Source organism: Clinocottus analis, unplaced genomic scaffold (assembly GCF_023055335.1).
Source record: "Clinocottus analis isolate CAN_PGR_092001 unplaced genomic scaffold, fCliAna1.0.p SCAF_7, whole genome shotgun sequence".
NCBI classification, from domain to species: domain Eukaryota; kingdom Metazoa; phylum Chordata; class Actinopteri; order Perciformes; family Cottidae; genus Clinocottus; species Clinocottus analis.
This window is the reverse complement of record NW_027176229.1, coordinates 19,082,244-19,100,376: the sequence shown is the minus strand read 5'-3', so window position 1 is coordinate 19,100,376 and position 18,133 is coordinate 19,082,244. Positions and strand designations below refer to the sequence as shown.

Genomic DNA, 18,133 nt, shown 5'->3' with positions numbered 1-18,133 from the left:
GCAGCTCCTACTGCTGAATCACTGTAGGCATGACCACAGAAACTTATATTCCAATTTTTATTATTTAGTTCAAATAGGAACCTTAAAAACATACAAATGACTTAGTAAAAGCTTTTAAACATAACACATGTACACTTACAACACAAGCCACTGCTACAGTACGAATGCAGCAGCTGCATCAACCTCTCCGTGTCCCTCAGCTCAAGATACTTAAAATGAGTGGAAACGGCAAAGAAAACTAAAAAGAGCTTCTAGTTATGGTTGAGTTTTTGTGTAGGTTTACAATCAAAGAAAAACTGGGATTTTTGTGTACTAAATTTATCGACTTACACAATAAATCTAGTACAACCATGTATGTTCCATCTAGAAAGGTCAATCAGTCTGTGCAGAAAAAATTGAAACAAAATGACATCAAGATGAAACTTATACTACGAGATAATACAATTTGTCAGACACTTAGCTGACTTTCTCAGACAACCGCAAGCGTCTATCAGTGTTTAATCAGGTATGGCAACATGTGTCATATGCTGTTAATCACAGCAGCCAAAATGTTCAGCTGTTTTTTTTTTTTTTTTAAAGAACAGGAAAGTAAGAGCATTACCACAGGAGAGATGTGACACCGTCAGGTATGAAGGGTGGTATAGAAATCTACCACTCCATCGCTCGACTTACCAACATACACTATCTTTATTGGAATGTATATAAATTACGACTGCATGGGTTAGGGTTAACTTAAATGACTGACATTAACTCAATGCATGCTGCATTACGGTTTAATCTGAACTTCTAAACCGCTTTCTTTCCAGTTTCTACAGAAACCTCGCATAACATGTGGAGTGCGTTCTATTAATATCTTGATCTTGTCAAAGTCAAAAGAAAAAAAAACAACTGTGTGCATGTAAAAAATAGTGTTTTAGGCACAGCTACCATGCTACACAGTAAGTTAGATCTCAATATCAGAACTTGTTTCCCATGGCAGCGTTTGGTTCTCAGTAGTTTTCCCAGTCTAGACACGAATGTGTGTGTTCGGCCACAACACTGAAGTCTAAACAGAATCCCACGAATGCCATCAAAAATGTATTTGTACAGTCTCAAGTTTCACGTCTGCGGATCACAGTCCCAGCGAGGCTTTGAGCAAAGATGCCATATCTTCGGGTATGCTTCCTTCACCACCTAAAGAACACATAATGCTTTATTGTTTTTTTCATTTGCAGAGAATTCAGACGGTCAAAGAGATTTTCTACACTTTGGTCTTTTAGATATACCATTTAACTTTGTTCAACAGATACTTATGGCCAACGCTGCAGGGTTTAGGCTCTTCACAGGCTTGAAATGCAGTGAACCAACACAAAACAAGCTGCAGGTCACAGAGCAGTTCTGGATTCTGCCGGACTTCACACCTGACTGATGAACATTATTTAAATCATTTATAAGTCTCATTGGAGGAGTAAGTTTAGGTTCTATAGCTTTAGCTTTTTCATTGTGTTGATTAATTAGATTGCATAGTTCAATAAAAAGTGATAACATTTTTGCATTACAGAAATTGGGTCCGTGCAGTCAAGAAAGTGTATGTATATTCGTGCTGTAACCTGCCGGCTTATATTTTGAGTGTCTTTGTTTTAAAAGCATATTAATTATTTCAAACTCAGCGTAAATGAATGTCATGAACTTATGAATATAACAAATTTCCATGACTTTTGGAATTTTATTTTTTTTCAAGGACTTTTCCAGGCTTGGAAATAACCATTTTAAAATTCCACAATTTTTCCAGGTTTTCCATGAGCGTATGAACCCTGTCCTTACCTTCAGCAGCAGTCATGTCCTGCTCCAGCTTTAGTTTCTTCTGGCTCAGCTGCAGCATGCAGTCCTCTATGCTGCCCTTACTGATCAGCTTAATCACCTTTACTATCCTGAGAGCCACAGTGAGGCACATTAGTCACAAAAGGTTATCAATACACAAAGGACTGCTCTGAAATCCACCAGATATAGCGGAAGGAAAATTTTCAACGACAGGACCGCATCTGGTAAAACTCACCCCACAAGAATAATGTATTATCTACAGAATGAATCTTACTTGGTCTGGCCTACACGGTGACACCTGTCCTCTGCCTGTTTGTCGTTGTAGGGATTGCAGTCGATGTCATGTAGGATGACGACGTTGGCTGAAGTGAGGTTGATGCCCAGGCCACCAGCACGCGTTGACAACAGGAACACAAATATGTCAGGATCCGTGTTGTACTCATCAATCAACCCAATCCTGCAGGGCAAAGAAAAACACCTGAGCAACTACACTTGAAACAATTCATGTTATGTATTCAGAGTTTAATAACAAACATTGCTTGACTTTTAAATCATAATTTTTCACCCGGAAGTAACATCTATCAGCTCAGCATTAAAATCATAAGCTACGCATATATGCAGTAGTCACACTGCAAAGGATGCAGAACTAAATAGGTTGTTTGCAGAAGAGATGAGTAAATAGATTTGAGAATTAATACTGATTCATGAAACTGTTTTATTGGCTAAATACTGATTTCAATGTACTGTACGACACTGACCTGTCCGCTATGGGCGTGGATCCATCCAGTCTGACATAGCGATGCTTTAGATGTTTCATCAGCACCTCCACAATGTCCAGCATCATGGTGAACTGACTGAACAACACCACTCGGTCCCCCTGGAAGATGAAAGGAAAGTCAACCTTCTTAGTACATGCAAGTCTGAACTCCTGTTGAATGCACTACAGACCCGGCTCGGCACATTTGTATTTACTTTGTTTTTATGTGAGGCCAGCAGCTCCGTGAGATGGTGGAATTTGCCAGAGTCAAGCAGGAGATTCTTTTCTAGCTGGTAGGAGCTGATGGAGGAGTACTGCTGGCACAGACGGTTCAGCTCAAAGTCTGACATCACTTCCATGTCCTCCTGGATCAGAGCAGCGCTTGCGTCAAAGTGAGTTGGCTCCTATAGAGGGAGAGCGAGAAGGACGGAGGAAACATTTAAGAGGAAATGTGGTAAAAGAAGGGACATTAGTGTGGAATAACAAACAATGTAGATTATACACCATGAATAAACAGTATAGTGTCAACACAAAGATGCCTTGCAATCTCTATCTTGTTGATTTGCAATAAAGATGGTGCCAATTCACTAGAGTTCAATTCCCCACTAGCCAAATACTTTAAGAAGTCATTTAAGTGCTTGGTGTCGAAGCCTCGCAAAAACCCCTCAAGAGAAAAATTCTCGGCAAGTCTTTCAATGTTTAAATTGGATCCAAACATTATATTCATCACCGCAAGCAGCTGTTAAAGTTAATGGATATATATTGTTGAGGATTGGCTTTTATTTTCTAAAGTTCTTTTCATTTTCATTATTCTTTATTGAATATAACTATGAAAGTTTTGAATGAAATTGTTTTCTATCACGCTGCATTAATACGCTGTAGTACATTCCTGTTTTTTATGACGTCTAATGAACGTTTTATGAAGTCTAAATATGGTTATAGATGGAGTGAATCATGTATTATTAAGGCTTTTATCTTAACTAAACAATGGGGTTTCTGTGTTTCGTACACTGGACCTGAATATCATGTGTACCATACAACTGAGCATTTGACAAAGAATGTCCCTGTATGAAAATAAATGTTGTTATGTTGGTGAACACTAAATGAAAAGTGAGTTGAAAAGTATTTTGATGCAAAGTAAACAGCCGAAAAGGTGCGAGTGAGACTGACCTTGAGCATGAGTTTGCTCATTGCTTTGAGCTTTTCTGTGGTAAAGTACTGTCGATGAAGCAGCGGGTGATTGGCCATCTTCCTCAACTGCATCATCACATTGCACAACTCACGTTCTGCAAAGTGAAAGTATGAGGGAAATTGCTACTTTCTGCAATTTGCACAAAACAACACTGATGTACAACAAGAAACAGTATATCAGCCTTACTCTCGCCATTCGGAGAAGCCTTGAGCTTATTAAAGAGGGTCTGGTAGAGAGCCTGCTGTTTATCACTCATTGGGCAGGACTCTACCATATCTTCCTTGGCTGGCAGCTGCTTGAGGACCTTGAAAAAGAGAAAGTAAAGTAAAGATGGATGTAAAACCACTGTGCCCTGCGATAAACTGGCACCATGCCTTATTCCAATGTCAGCTGGGATCGGCTCTAGCCTCCCCGCGACCCTGAATAGGATAAGCGGTTCGGATAATGGAATGGAAAACCATTGTTATTTAAAATTTCCCAACAGAACACACCTGCTTGCTACATACGTAGTATTTACACAATACAAATCTGTAACCTGAACTTCATCAACTCACCTCGCTCTTGACTCTTCTGAGGATAAAAGGTTTCATGATGAGTTTGGCCTGAGAAATACGATCCCTCTCAAAGCGGCTCTGCTCCTCATGGGATTTCTGAGACATGACAAAACTTTGGTCAGATGGGCAAAATCAAAACAAATAATTAGACTTTTTGGGGCCGGCTTCACTCGGAAGGTAAAACATTTGTTGTCGTTTCTGTTCTCAAGGCACTAAAAGTTAGCAGAAGGCTAGAAAATATAATCGAAAAAAAGATGTGTGCCAGAGTGTTGCTATAGTCGGAGATATCCATCGATCCAGCTTCAAAAGGCATAGTAGTCTAACTCACCATAGAAAACATTTTGGAGAGCTGTGTAGTGGAGCTGGAGAACATAGAAGGCATGATGAAGTTCAGGAGCGACATCAGCTCCAAGAGGTTGTTCTGTAAAGGAGTTCCTGTCAGCAGCAACCGATGCTCTGCCTACAAGGGGAGGGCAGGAGAAAAGAGAGAGAGGCATCATACACGGTGCGGTGCAATAATTCTGGATAGGAAGGAAAATAATTCTGATAAGAGATATGAAAAAAACACAGTAGGCGGATGGTGGTGGAAGAAAAGGTATGACAAAATGTCAATGAACTAACGTTAATAGCCATGAGGTGACGGTAGCGCAGAGAGTTCATGTTCTTCAGCATGTGACCTTCATCAAACACAGCATACTTCAGAGGCAGCTTACGGAAAAGGGCGCGGTCGCTATCATTTCCTATGGCCATGTTATACCTACAAAACAAAAAACAAACAAGCAAAATGGAACAAAGCGAAAGTTTAGGCGTGAGTCACAAGTTGCTTCAGGCTCTTAATACCCCTGTAGTCACAAGCACTGAAATATTGTCAAAAAATATGGAGATGGGGTGTGTGCGTTGCTCACGTGGTCACAATAACGTTGCAATCCGCATCATTATTGAGGAGGTCGTGTCTGAGGTAGCGACGGTCCTCCACAGATCCTGTGTAGAACATATGTGTACACACTGTCAAATACTTTGAAAAGTCCCTGGATAGAGGCCAGGCTGACAACAGCACAGCATCAGAAAGTATGCTGGATTACGGCATTTTTAAACCTCGACTCTATGTTCCCAAAAACACGTTTAAGTGGACGTAACATTACATTGACGCTGTGCAATTGCCCTTGCAGCTTGTTTTAACTGTTTCTGTGTTATCTGTAGTCCAGATGGAATATTAGCAATATTGGCCCTTTCAAAAGGTTGCCCGGATCAATTGCAGGTCTCAGGCGAGAAAGACAACATGTGAGGTTTAAATGTAAAAGAAGATAAGGGAGTCGTACCACAGTAGACGAGAACTTTGAGGCACGGGCACCACAGCTTCAGCTCCCTGACCCAGTTATCTGAAAGACAGAATGACCATGAATCACAGATTACGGATGATTTAGTAGCTAATCTTACAAAGGGAAATTAACTTCGTAATTAACAAAAAGTTCAACAAACACAAACTTGAATACTGCAGTCAGACTGTAAATACTGTAAATCAAACTAACGCTCGCCTGCCACATGGTTTGGGGGTAATTGGGGTTTAAGCTTCCTCGAACAAAAAAAAACTTTTTATAGCCACATGATTTTATTCAACTTCCAGTCTGCATAAAAAGAAGCAAAGTATATCTTTAGCAAATTCAAGCACTTGACATACAAGTTTATTTAAGGAGATCATTACCCAACGTTGATGCCGGAACAGTGATGAGATGAGGACCGTCTATTCCGTTCTCGAAAAGCTCGGCCAGAAACGCTATAGCCTGGATAGTTTTCCCCAAACCCTGATGTGAGCGATGAAGAGAAATAGACATGGAGAGATACAGAATAAGTCAGATATCAAACACAAAGAGAAAGAAAGATCTAGGTGGACAGACATTAAAAGATATTTGCTTTTCAAGTATAAACATCAATAATCTAAACTTTGGCAGCAGAGCAGCTTTAATAAACCTCTGCTGCTTGTACACATCTTCTTTCTTCCCTTTACTTTGAGTGTTTACTCACCTGCATGACGGCTACATATTTACGCAAAACCCTCTTTAATAGAGGAACAGTAACACTCATCAAGTGGGGACTTAAACAATATAAGAAGCACCTGCTGTCCTGCTCGGCTTATTAAATGTTTTGTTTGTTTTCAACTTTGGCCTTGTGGTCAACAACTCATGAATGTTGGCAGTGAACCGTGTCACTTCCCACAGGTCATTCGCTTGGTGCCTTACCATTTCATCAGCAAGGATACCGCTCAGTTTGTGCTCATGCAGAAGCAGCAGCCACTTTAGACCAATCAGCTGATAGGGTTTCAGCTGATTTCTGAAAAACAACCAATAACAGACTGAGAAAAAAAAGAAAAAAGCACATACTATAGGTAACCAGTACGTCCAAATGGATCGTATACGGAAACAGGAAACTGTGTGTGTGCAGAGAACACACACTGCTCCACTAAGGTTGCAAAACGTAGCTAAATGTATTCAGTAACTTTTATATTAGACAGCGACCTCACATTTACATATATATTGTCAGAAAAGTAGACTTGAAATGTAATCTGGTGCAGAAAGCGGCATGAATGAAAACAAGGGTGCATCTGTTGTGTGAAACGTGCGACTGAGAAACATTGATACGCTGGTTGTTTAAATGCGGAGATGACACACAATTGTGGTTTGTATTCATTCAATCATTGAGGCAGCGGCCATTGCAGACTCACCTGGCAGAGATCTGACCTGTACTGTGTGCACCTTTCTAATTACAGTATGTGTACATTTTACTCACTGGCTATTGAGCAGACTGGGCTGTTGCATGGATCCTGTGCCCCTCTCCACCACCTCAGTGACCTGTTTAACCATTTTTGAGGAAATGGTTTTACATTTGGACATTAGCCCCACGACGACCTTCCGCTCTTTGAGGACAACTCTGCAGCCCAGCAGTAAAGAGTCTGACAATCCATTCTGCTTCGTGAAGATATCAACCTGAAGGGGAGAGAATACTCAGTATATAGACAGAATCCATCCTACTTCTACACAACCTATTAGTAAGTTCTTCGAGAAGTCATCGACAGGAGAAAATGTTTAAGATTCACTGAATTACTTCGCTGTCATTGAGTTTAGTTTACACAAAGATAATAAATGTTTTACTGCCCTATTAATGCAACATGGCACCTTGTCATAATTATTACACACCATAACAAAAAACATTTACTCTCTGTTATCAGATTGTCGGTGGAAAATGGGAACAAAAACAACACAGGGCGAGATACTATGCCAGGGGGAGAAGAGCTCTGCTATTCAATAGCATGTCAAGAACGTCTCGTCTCTACACAGAGGACAGTGGTGAGGGTCGCTCAATGAAGAAATACAGTCAAAGGCTCCAAAGTCCTTTTCCAAGTGTTCGGTAGCAGGATTGACGGACTGTCGCTTATTGTTTTTCCAAGTTTTCCCCCAGTGATAACTTGTGCAAACCGTGGTATTTGACATGAAGAAAACACCTTTAAAATGGCTATTTCAGTTGTTGTTTTTTGTCGCAATTGCTTACACTCACACTCACCAAATTTTGCCAGGATTCAAAGGGCCTCAGTTCCAAGATCTTCTGGGCCTTTTTAACAGAGCACCCAGCGATTAGCGACAGCTCATCAATCGACGCATCTCCAAAGAAATGGAGTATCTCTTTCTTCACATCTGTCATGCCACCTTTAGAATCCAGCTCGTCATCGGAGTCCTCAAACTCACTGCTCACCGCTTCCTCTTCCACGTCATCTTCCTCTTCAGAACTGACATGTTCGTTAGAGGCAAGTGCTTTCCTCTTTCTCTCTACTGCCTGCTTCTTAGCTATACTGGTCCCACTGGCAAATCTGGACAGCATCTGAACAGTGGAGGAAGAGGAGGATGGTGGCTTCAGGGAAGAAGAGGTAGTTGTTTTCATGACAGAAGAGGCTGAGGACACCGAGTCAGAACTTTTTTTAAGCCATGAAGACAAAGTGGAAGTGCTACTTTTGTTTTCTGCACCTTGAAGGGTGTCTGATTCTGAATCTTCACTATCCTTTGTAGAGTCTGTGTCATCTTTACTCTCCTCCTCTGTTTCACTCGCATATCTGTGGACCTTTCGATTTCGCCCACTTTTATTGTCTCTATGATCTTTGTGGTGCTTCGATTTCCTGTGGTCTTGGCTTGACTTGTCTTTATTCTTCGATTTACTCGATTTCTTTTCTTCTGTGTCAGGTGAGCTGAAACTGGAATTATCTGACAACAGAGAGAGAAAAAAGGAATAACCATTTGAGCCTGAGTCTGTGTCAGAAACAGTTTAGTATACACACATACATGAAGTCAGTGAAAAGATGGTTAGATTTAGTTGAGGGCTGTTGTGTTTGTACCTGGATCTGAGAACATTTGTAGAACCTGCAGGGCATCCTCAACATTCCAGTCGTGTTCCTGCAGCACCAACCTCAGCTCCTACAACAATACAGATATCAGCAAGAGTTAGAACTAAAATACACGATGCATCAAGTCCACAACCGGCATTGCAACTTTTTATCTTCTCAATGTGGTATGACGTGGCTGTAAAGAATGTTTTTTTTTGCGAAAGGAATCATTGCAAGTTGGAGATGGCCCTGAGCATTGTTTTTTCAGTTTTGTTTTTTTCATTGCAGCTGGTATACAAGACTAACTTTTTTCACCACCCATCAGAAATATGCATCTCAACAGTTTCCTCACCTCCTTGTCCTGGTCAGGAAACCTTTTCTGCAGCTTTCGGACCATGGCTTCCTGCTTCTCCCAGCTCGGCTCTCTGTCGTCCTCATCAGAAATCTTTTGGTTGTAATACAAGCAAGGTGAATACAAATACTACCTAAATTAAATTAAATCAAAACCCACTGAGATTTGCAATTGGTGTTGAAGGTAAAGCCCAAATGCTCATTTTGATTGTTTACCTCATGCCCCTCAACACATGATTCTTATAATAACCCCCATGTGGAATGTGCAGTGTGTATATTATGCATCGGCCCTGAATAAATAATAAGTTTGAAATTTGCAAACATTTCTGTGTTTTTGATCTGTGTAAAAAAAAGAGAAAAAAAGAGGATAATGGTAACATCCAAAGATTTGTTGGACATTAGGAGCAACAAATCCAATAGTAGCTTTTATGCAGTGTAGGATGAATGTAAAATCTACAGTGCTCAGTACAGGCACTTAAAATGACTTTAGTTGTACTCTTAGCTAAAATGTCAGGATTTTTTAACATATGTACATGTTATGCCATTGTTTCAAACCATGATTTTATCCTTAGTAATCTTACCACTATTGTCTTGCTTCTCTTGCTGGTTCGAACCGCACCACTGTCCTGGGAACTGCTGGATCCATCCTGCTTTCTCTTCCTGCCTTGGTCGGGGGCTGAGAAGACAAAAGATGGTAGGTATACATCTTTAATTCACAGCGCTAGGTTTTTGCTGCAATATTTTCTATATATGAAAAGTACATAAAATTCATTAATAATTACTTGCATCCAGTTTTTAATTTGCTTCATGGTACAGAGATTCAGCCAACCATGGTTGAACATTATAAAAACACAAAATGCCAACTTTTACTTATTACTTTAATAGGTTTTTTGTGGGAAGCTGATTAGTTTATAGTTGAAAAACTATAAACTAAGTCTTCTTTATGCTAGAAGGCCTCACGGAAAGGTGTTTAACTCTTGGTCATGTACAACTGAGTATGGACTGTCATTATGTGCTAGTAAGAAAGTTATTATTTACCTTCTTTATCACCAAACCTTAAAAGGCATGCAGCAACAGCGCCATCCAATGTGCTGGTGCTCTCAATGACCTGAAAATGTAACACAACAAGGTGCTTTAAAAACAGAGAAAAACAGACGAGTTCATCGGAATAAGCAAGGTAGCGCAGTAGTAGCAATTTAGTTGCACTTAAACTTTTTGTGCAGTCGCGCCAACGTGTTCTATACTGATAGGTTGCAAAGCCTCTATCTTGACTCACATCCAGGAGCTCCGTCCTGGTCAACTGAGGAAACATCTCCAGTATTACGTTCATTTTCTCATCCAATTCGTTGTCCTCGTCATCCGTCTGATCCGATGCCACATTTTTGGATGACTTTTCTATAGGATTCCTATTGGAGACATGCAAGAATATTGTCAAGCAGTGAGATTCAGCATGAATGTGAAATGTATATATTTTTAACTTTTATTTTATGCTTACTTGGACTTCCTGTTTAATGGTGTTTTGGCCATTGTTTCAGAGAGGAGCTCATCTTCCTCCAAGTCAATTGTAAGGACCTCCTCAAAAACCACTCCTCGGGCATGGGACTTTGGTGTGGCATTGATCGGTTTCATTTGCGCTGTACAGAAAAATGTAAAAAAGAAGTATGCATTTGCTGCAGTGTCAGATACAAGATGATGGGAATGCATTTACAAATGTGTTCATGCAAGTATGCTATCATTTGCATTGTTTGCAGCTACTTTGGTTAGGGCATAGGTCGATGTCCTGCTGCTCGCCTCGCATATGAAAACATGTCCTCATCATGACATGCGTAAGTGAGCCTTACTTACCATTTGAATGCAACTGTCTATGTTATTAAGTGCTGTGTTGACGGCAAGGAGAATAACACATGAGGATAATGACCAGAACTCTGGTCGGGGTTTGTGTATCATATAGTAAACTGTGCCATGCCTCCCAAACACCTGTCTTATTGACCTCCATGGACTGAAGGTGGGCGTATATTGACATTTCGGATCTCATCATACTTATTGTTAACTTGTATACAACGAGTGTATTTTTCCTGGTCTTGAATGATACTGACTTAAAGATGCTGTGATATTTGCATTTGCCATAATTGCCAGGCTACAACACAGGTACACATTGTCACTGTAATGATTAAGGAGTAGTAGGTCAATTTAACCTATATCACAAACTACGTCAGTTCTGGTTCCATGGGTGTCACCAAAATATGACTGTGGGACTTAGTGATTCTGACCTTATCAAAAGACAGCGTGTTGATTAAAAACCCATGCTACTTAACTACTGCTAGTGATAGCATACCTGACACATCTGGCTAACAGCATCGTAAAATAGCTTAGCATCTGCTAGTCACCTGGCTTGTTCTCCTTCTCAGACTCTGGGCTTTTGGACCCGCTGTTCTGGTCTTTATCTGTGGTTGTTGTTGCCTTGTTGTCAAAGCGAAAACGGTCCAAGTTGAACATGTTAACGGTGTGTTCGTGTCTGGCAGCGGCAGCCCTTTGTCTCACTCCAGTCAGCAGTATCCTCTGCGTCCTGTCGCATGAAGCACAATGTTCCCGTTAGCCAATGAGACAACCTAGCTAACGCTAGCACACGTCCGACGCTAGCATAGCAGCCCGGGCAGCAGTCCTCGACACACGGCGGTTTTAAGCGGTGTCACTACTCGGTTTCTTACCGTAACGGTTTAAAACGGGTCGATTAACGACACACTGACTTGGTGTAAAAGACGGTTGTGTAATTCGGGGTTCAATTACGTTGTTGTATCTCGACTAGAGCCGGTTTCCCGCGAACTCCATCGGCCCTGGAGGATGCTATGCCGGCTCCACTCATTGGTTAGAACAACGTGGGGGCGGAAACTCACGGATGAGTCAAGATAACGCAGTGTGGCCTACTTCCGGTTTTGCTCAAAATCAGTTTGACAGCCTCAATCGTTACCTTATAATTCCGTTCCGAGGCCTCTGTTATTTACTTCACGAGTAAAGTCTAATATGTGGGCTTTTATGGCCACATGGTGTTACAGTGTGGTGAATGGTGAACTCCACAAGAAGTGGGGATAATAATGGAAGTGGAATTATATTGACTTTCGGTAAAACATCATCTGTGGACCTTCTTGTATAAAGTCTGTGGATGTGAGGACATGGTGCTAAACACAGCTTGTTGGACTGGATAGCGTCTGATGGAGGTGACCTGTGGACATGAGTCATCCACAGATTCGATCCAATTTGGCCCCTTTTCCAGAATTCAAAGGTATTTCAATTGAAATCATTCCCTGCTGTCACTAATCTCATCTAGTGAACATTTCTCACAGAGCATTCTCTCGACTTGTTAAACCAAATAATTTAATAACATTAATGATATCTCCATTTCATTTAGGCATGCCCAGAAACTATTCTTCCACACCCTAATGGCATTCAGACATTATAAATTGTATGTAGTTGTACCTGTTTGACAGGTCAATGTTATAAAAAGTAAACTAGGACATTCTTCAACAAAGCTGCTGCACACTCCTGAGAAACTGGTCATAGCCTTTTTTTCTGGTGAGTTAGAGACTGTCATACATTTGTTTTTCAAAAGAGGGCAGCAAATACATATTCTCTGAGGTGGAATAAGGGTACGTGAAGAAGGTCCACCTGCAAGTATTGGATGCTGCCCCTTTCTAAATTATTCCTCTGTGTGTTGGTATGTTGTATGTGCTCTCGTTTAAAGTAGTTTTGTGAGGACATATACAGCTTTCACTGACAAGAACAGCTATACTTTAACACCGTGTCTGAGGTTCTTCTATTCCTGTAAGAACAAGCTCTGGTACTGGGTCTCTGCGTCCCATGGCAAGTGTTGGCCTTCCGAATTCAAACAAAAGTGAAGAGTGCCAAAATACTGATTGGAGTGCAATACATGAGAATATAGCAGGGTACAAAATAAAAGTACATAACTAGAACATTTTGCAAGACATTTTGATGGTGTGGCAACTACTGCTGTAAGAAGTCACAATATTTATATTACCGGTAGAGAGACATGTCATTGAGGTTATTTAGGTGTCATTTCTGTTTTGTGACGGACTTGAGAGCAGCTCTTGCTTCATAGACACAAGTCACTGGACCATGGTGATTGGGGCACCAGGGTGAAGTGCAGACGAGATCTAAGACTCGTATGTCTCTCTATGTATCTAAAATAAGTTTATGTGTATGTCTCTCTAAGAGAGACTCTTCACGCTTGTGCATAAGAATGTGTGAGACTGCCCTGATTAGCTCATTTGAAGCACCTGTGTCACTAAATGGCATACTGATTATTAGAGGGAAACTGGACTCTGGATTAAACGAAAACAACCTTTTAACCAACTGTATTTGACAGAAAAACGTGAGTCCCCTCGTGAAAGTAACAGAATCAGGAGAAGCACAAGATTTTTGTGAACGTTTCCATGAACTTAGATGTTTGTGGGGTTTAGAAATCTAGAGCCGGTCCTGCCTCCTGCCATGGCGGCCCTGCTGATGCCCCTTCCCTCTACCTCCTTCTGCTGACATGACTTGTGGTTACCTGGATCCATGACATTGCGACCCGACGCCGGATAAGCGGCTGAAAATGGATGGATGGATGTATAAATTATGCCTGAAGAGTGAAAATTGTGAAGAGAGTCTGAAGCTCCTCTTTGCTCTAGCGATGACATAACCATTCTAACCTGCGCCATACACGGCCATTGTAAACTCTGAAATGGTCGGAAAATGTTCCTAAACTTGAACAATGATTACATAAAAACTGTGCTAGCTATCAAAAAAATGCCCAATTGGGCAAATAAACTCCAGATCTTTTTAAAACATAACAAAACAGAATTATTTTTTTTTACACAGAATCACATTAGAGGTACCATGTAAATCTGTATTGGCAACAGACTGACAATAACGTGTTAATTCTCCCAGAAGCCACCACGGCCATTGTTTCTCTTGATAGTCAAAGTCAATGACAGATACCCCCCTTCCCTGCCACACACACACACACGCACACGCACACGCACACGCACACGCACACGCACACACACACACACACACACACAGATTCACTTTCTTTCTTAATTCTCACAATAAATACAAAACAATAACACTCTTTATACATTTATGGTTTGGTTGCTGATCCAAAGGTAATATACAAATATGATATCATTATATACACAAGGTACAGTACATATCACACTGCTTGCATGTTGTCCTAAACCCCTCGTATGCTCTTACACCTGGAGACTTGGCTCAGATACAGTGAGTGTTTTACCATGAGGAGGTTGGGTCCTCTCATCAGAACACCAAAGCGCCATCCTGCCGCCTTACTGTCGCCCCCTACCATCGTCATGGAGACCATGTAAGTTAATGCGTGTGTGTATGTGTGTGTGTTTGTGCTCGACCCAGTGCACAATAGGCAGACTGACACAGAGTCTGATAGGGGTCATGACCCCTCACAGCAGGAGGCTCAAACTGTGGCTCCTTGCCTTCTCCTGTCCTCCCGGTCAAGGTTTTTGTGTGTGAGCGTCTTACATCTGCACGAGGATCAACGTTTTTTTTGTTGTCGTTTCATTTTTATCCTTTTTTTTTTTCTGCCTTTGTTTTGTTAGACGTTAGTTGTTGCATGTGTGTCTGTTTACATGGAAGTCTACGTGTGTATGAAAACAAACACACACACACACACAGTGAGACAGGCGCACATGAAACTACTCAGACATATAAATATCACCAGGCACACACACACACACGCACACGCACACGCACACACATGCACACACACATACAAACACGCACAAACACAAGAGGCAATAACTGAGATAAAAGACAGGAATTATTTGCACAGCAAAAGAGAGGCAGGTGACATTATAAAATCAATGATCAATTTAATGTTAACAGTCACATGAAATGCATGGAAACCACATCAGACGCACACGCACACGCACACACACATACACCCACACACAAAGACAGCGTTTACCGTGCATACTGTATGTGTGAGTACTTCTCATACTATACTCCGTGCGTGTAATATGCAAAATGCATCGCATCTGCATGTCCTGTGTGTCATTCTGTCTGCCAAACATTTGTGTGCGTGTTCTTAAGGTTGACCCAACCACGGCGTCCCGGCGGACTCGTCACAAAGTCTGTCACCACCCAGTCACCATGGCGCCCAACTTGGCCGAGACCCGACGGCGGCAGGGAGCACCTTGTCACCGTGGTAACACGTCTGGGATGTAAACCCCCCCCCACCCTCCAGTCCCACCCCCTCTCCCTCACAGCCACCAAATACACAGAGACAAACACACACCACCTCATATGGGAGTGGGGGGGTGGGGGGTGGGGGGCAGAAAATAACTGATATGGGGAGAGGAGGTGAGAGAAAGACGGAGAGCAGAGACTTATAATGAGAAGGATATGAAGAGAGAAACAAGAGAATTAGTGTGCATGTACATATGAACATAAGCATTGGGAACACGGAGCATGCAGGTGGACAGTGGAGAACTGCTGCAGGGGCTGTGTAAGGAGTTTTCTATGTGTGTTTAATTTACAGACTCTTTGTTCTGCAGTGAAAACTTTGTCAGCATTGCAAGCTGAGCACAACTACTGTTCTCTTAACTGTAGGGGGGAACAATAACTTCCACTACTCAACTCTCAAGCCTTGTGAGTGTGTTTGGTATTAACAAAGATGACAACGTATCACTTTGAACACACGTGTTCCCTCGCCACTAGGCCACCAAACAGAAGTGCAGTCCGCTTTCTTCACAGCCACGGCATGACTCATGATGATTTACTGGTCTACTATTAACATGAACATCAGTTTATGGTCATGAACTCAGAGTTAACTATACCTTATACACGTTGTTGACTTTGCTGCCCAATAACTAAGTGAGCCAAGATCAACCAATAGGCTTTTAGTTGCTGGTCGAAGTGATTGTTGGATGTTTCATAGAGAGAAGCGGCACGATTTCCTTTGGATGGCTTCATCATTTGCACCGTCCCATGTGGATACCATCCAGACACCATCAAGACACCCTCAAATTCTCTTTCGATATCCGCAGTCAGATAACTCATCAAAGACTCATTTGACTTCTATTGTGCTGCTTTTGTTCAGTCGTCACTCATGTAACCGCTCTCTCCCGCTCTCTGCAGGCAAAGAGAAACAGCAGCAGGGGAGAATTCCCATGTTGCTGGAGGTGATGCTGCGGAGAAGTCCAGACAAGCCACCAATCACAGACAGACAATGACTGATCCTCCTGGCTGCCTTACAGGACATCAGTCAAACTGCGCTTTGTTAGCGCAGCATTCCTCCGTATTGTCCTCCTGCTTGAAACTAACAATGTTCATTTTAATCTATGCAATTCATTTCGGTCGGGCGTTTAATTTTGATGCCGTCCACGACTCATTTCCTTTACCGTGATCGCGTTCTCAGCTGTGATTGTGGGTTGTTATCGTTAGTATTTACAATCGTGGTTGAAAAGAAAGAAAGTAGCACTTTAGTATGACTTACATGGCACTTACTTATATAACGTTGAAGTTTGGCTTTCTTGAAGAAATTGTACTTCCTTGATTCTTGTTGTTCTGAGTGTGTATGGTTGAATGCACTTATTGTAAGTTGCTATGGATAAAAGTGTCAGCTAAATGTAATGTAATGTAAAAGAAAGAGTTTGGTCTAAAGAGGTTGCCTGTGGTTCTCCCCTCTTTTCTATTGCAGCAGATCGGTGGCCACAGTCAACTTGGTTGGTGCTGTCACATTATCACAGTGTTTTAATTAAACAGAAGGAGACGTGCAGAAAGACAGGGGGACAATGACTGATCCCCAGGTTGCTGAGCAGAACGTTGTTCAGACAGAGCTTTGTTGGCGCTGCATGCCTTTGCATTGTCTTCCTGTCTGCAAGTGTTCGAGCCAAATGACGACAATTATGTCTCTGTCATTTAGGCACATCATTTTGTGAGCTATATAATATATTTTTCTACTTTGTCAGTAAAAAAATATACATATATAATATGTATATAGTTAACAGTGTCAAGCAGAGGTTTGGATTGCTTGATGTAATCGTGCTCAAAATATGGATTCAAGATATCTACCATGTTCACTCTCACTTTGATTGATTTTCTTATCGCCTTCTTTCCAGTTCGGACTGGCCTTGAGATGTGGAAATGCACAACAAACATGGAGTTAAGGGCTGCTTTAATTTGACTAAGAAGGGAATTAGTTTTTCCAGAGTTTCAAAAGCAAATTTGAAACACAAGCAAACATATGGCAATATTTGGCTTTTATCACTGCAGAGAAACTCTTTTAACAGCTTTGTTGATGACAGTTCATTATTCACCAATTGGAAATGATTGCTAGTAGTTTAATGTTTTGGCTTTGGGAGCGTTTTTAACAAATTTTTATTCTCCTCCTTCGATGTTAAAAGCTCTTTCATCCAGGTTTCCACTGAACAAGATATCTGGATATGACGGTGAATGTACTGACATGCGCGTGCATCATCATATTTGATGGGGGTGTCACTTCCAGTTTAGTAACTTCATATGGATATGCGCAAGAACATGCATCTACTACTTTACAGAGTTAATGTCACTATTAGAGAAGGGAAGCGAAGAGGGACCAAACAGGAGGAAGATGAAAAACTTGGAAAAGCGTTTTTTTTTAGCTGGCACACAAGATGAGACAAACTGTGGCTGTGTGTGTTTCTGTGTGTGTGTGTGTGTGTGTGTGTGTGTGTGTGTCCCAGTGCCTCTATCCTGTAAGATGGCAGCGAGGTTGAGACGACTGTGATGGGAATGTCAGCGCAGGACCAGCAACCCTGCTGGTGGACACCAGTTGGGGGTCTGTCTCCTCTGGGACGCCTAAATGCATAAAATGTGTGTGTGTGCGTGTGTTCGATAAGGCGTGTGAATGAGAATGTCTGTGTGTGCGTGTGCGTTTGGACTAATGTGTGTATATCATAAATATGTGCGTGTCTCTGTGAATGTTAGGGGCCAGTGTCTGGGTCTTTTTGGGGGGGAAGGGAGGTTATTGCGGTGACAGCCTCAGCTGTGTTGAATTGTGGGAGAAAAAGAGCTGACGCGACGGGAGTTGATGTCTGACATGA

At 41.7% G+C, this 18,133-nt stretch overlaps 1 protein-coding gene across 4 annotated transcripts; it reads right to left on the bottom strand.

Annotated features, from left to right (window-relative positions):
• Positions 1–96: 96 nt before the first annotated feature.
• On the bottom strand, positions 97–11,926 carry smarcad1a (SWI/SNF-related, matrix-associated actin-dependent regulator of chromatin, subfamily a, containing DEAD/H box 1 a). Of its 4 annotated transcripts, none has more exons than XM_068566436.1 (24): positions 11,808–11,926; positions 11,408–11,586; positions 10,516–10,654; positions 10,297–10,426; positions 10,059–10,128; positions 9,602–9,696; positions 9,022–9,114; positions 8,682–8,760; positions 7,859–8,550; positions 7,088–7,284; positions 6,541–6,631; positions 6,006–6,105; positions 5,623–5,682; positions 5,209–5,284; positions 4,925–5,060; positions 4,632–4,763; positions 4,304–4,399; positions 3,936–4,053; positions 3,728–3,843; positions 2,773–2,961; positions 2,559–2,677; positions 2,075–2,257; positions 1,804–1,910; positions 97–1,173 (listed from the first exon to the last, which is right to left on the bottom strand). In XM_068566436.1, exons 2-24 carry the CDS (start codon positions 11,514–11,516, stop codon positions 1,112–1,114), a joined length of 3,189 nt encoding a protein of 1,062 aa, XP_068422537.1. In that variant the 5' UTR covers positions 11,517–11,586; positions 11,808–11,926; the 3' UTR covers positions 97–1,111. The 4 variants fall into 4 exon arrangements, with proteins under 4 accessions (XP_068422537.1, XP_068422535.1, XP_068422536.1 ...); XM_068566434.1 differs by having other exon boundaries at positions 11,729–11,878; XM_068566435.1 differs by lacking the exon at positions 11,808–11,926 and having other exon boundaries at positions 11,408–11,712.
• Positions 11,927–18,133: the final 6,207 nt, after the last annotated feature.

Bases quoted from the DNA above. Each gene is read 5' to 3' on its own strand.
- smarcad1a (XM_068566436.1), bottom strand. From the start codon at position 11,516: ATGTTCAACTTGGACCGTTTTCGCTTTGACAACAAGGCAACAACAACC. The intron at 10,427-10,515 runs GTAAGCATAAAA...TGTCTCCAATAG, and splicing joins CCATTAAACAGGAAGTCCAA to GAATCCTATAGAAAAGTCAT. The intron at 9,115-9,601 runs GTAAGATTACTA...TACAACCAAAAG, and splicing joins AGAGAAGCAAGACAATAGTG to ATTTCTGATGAGGACGACAG.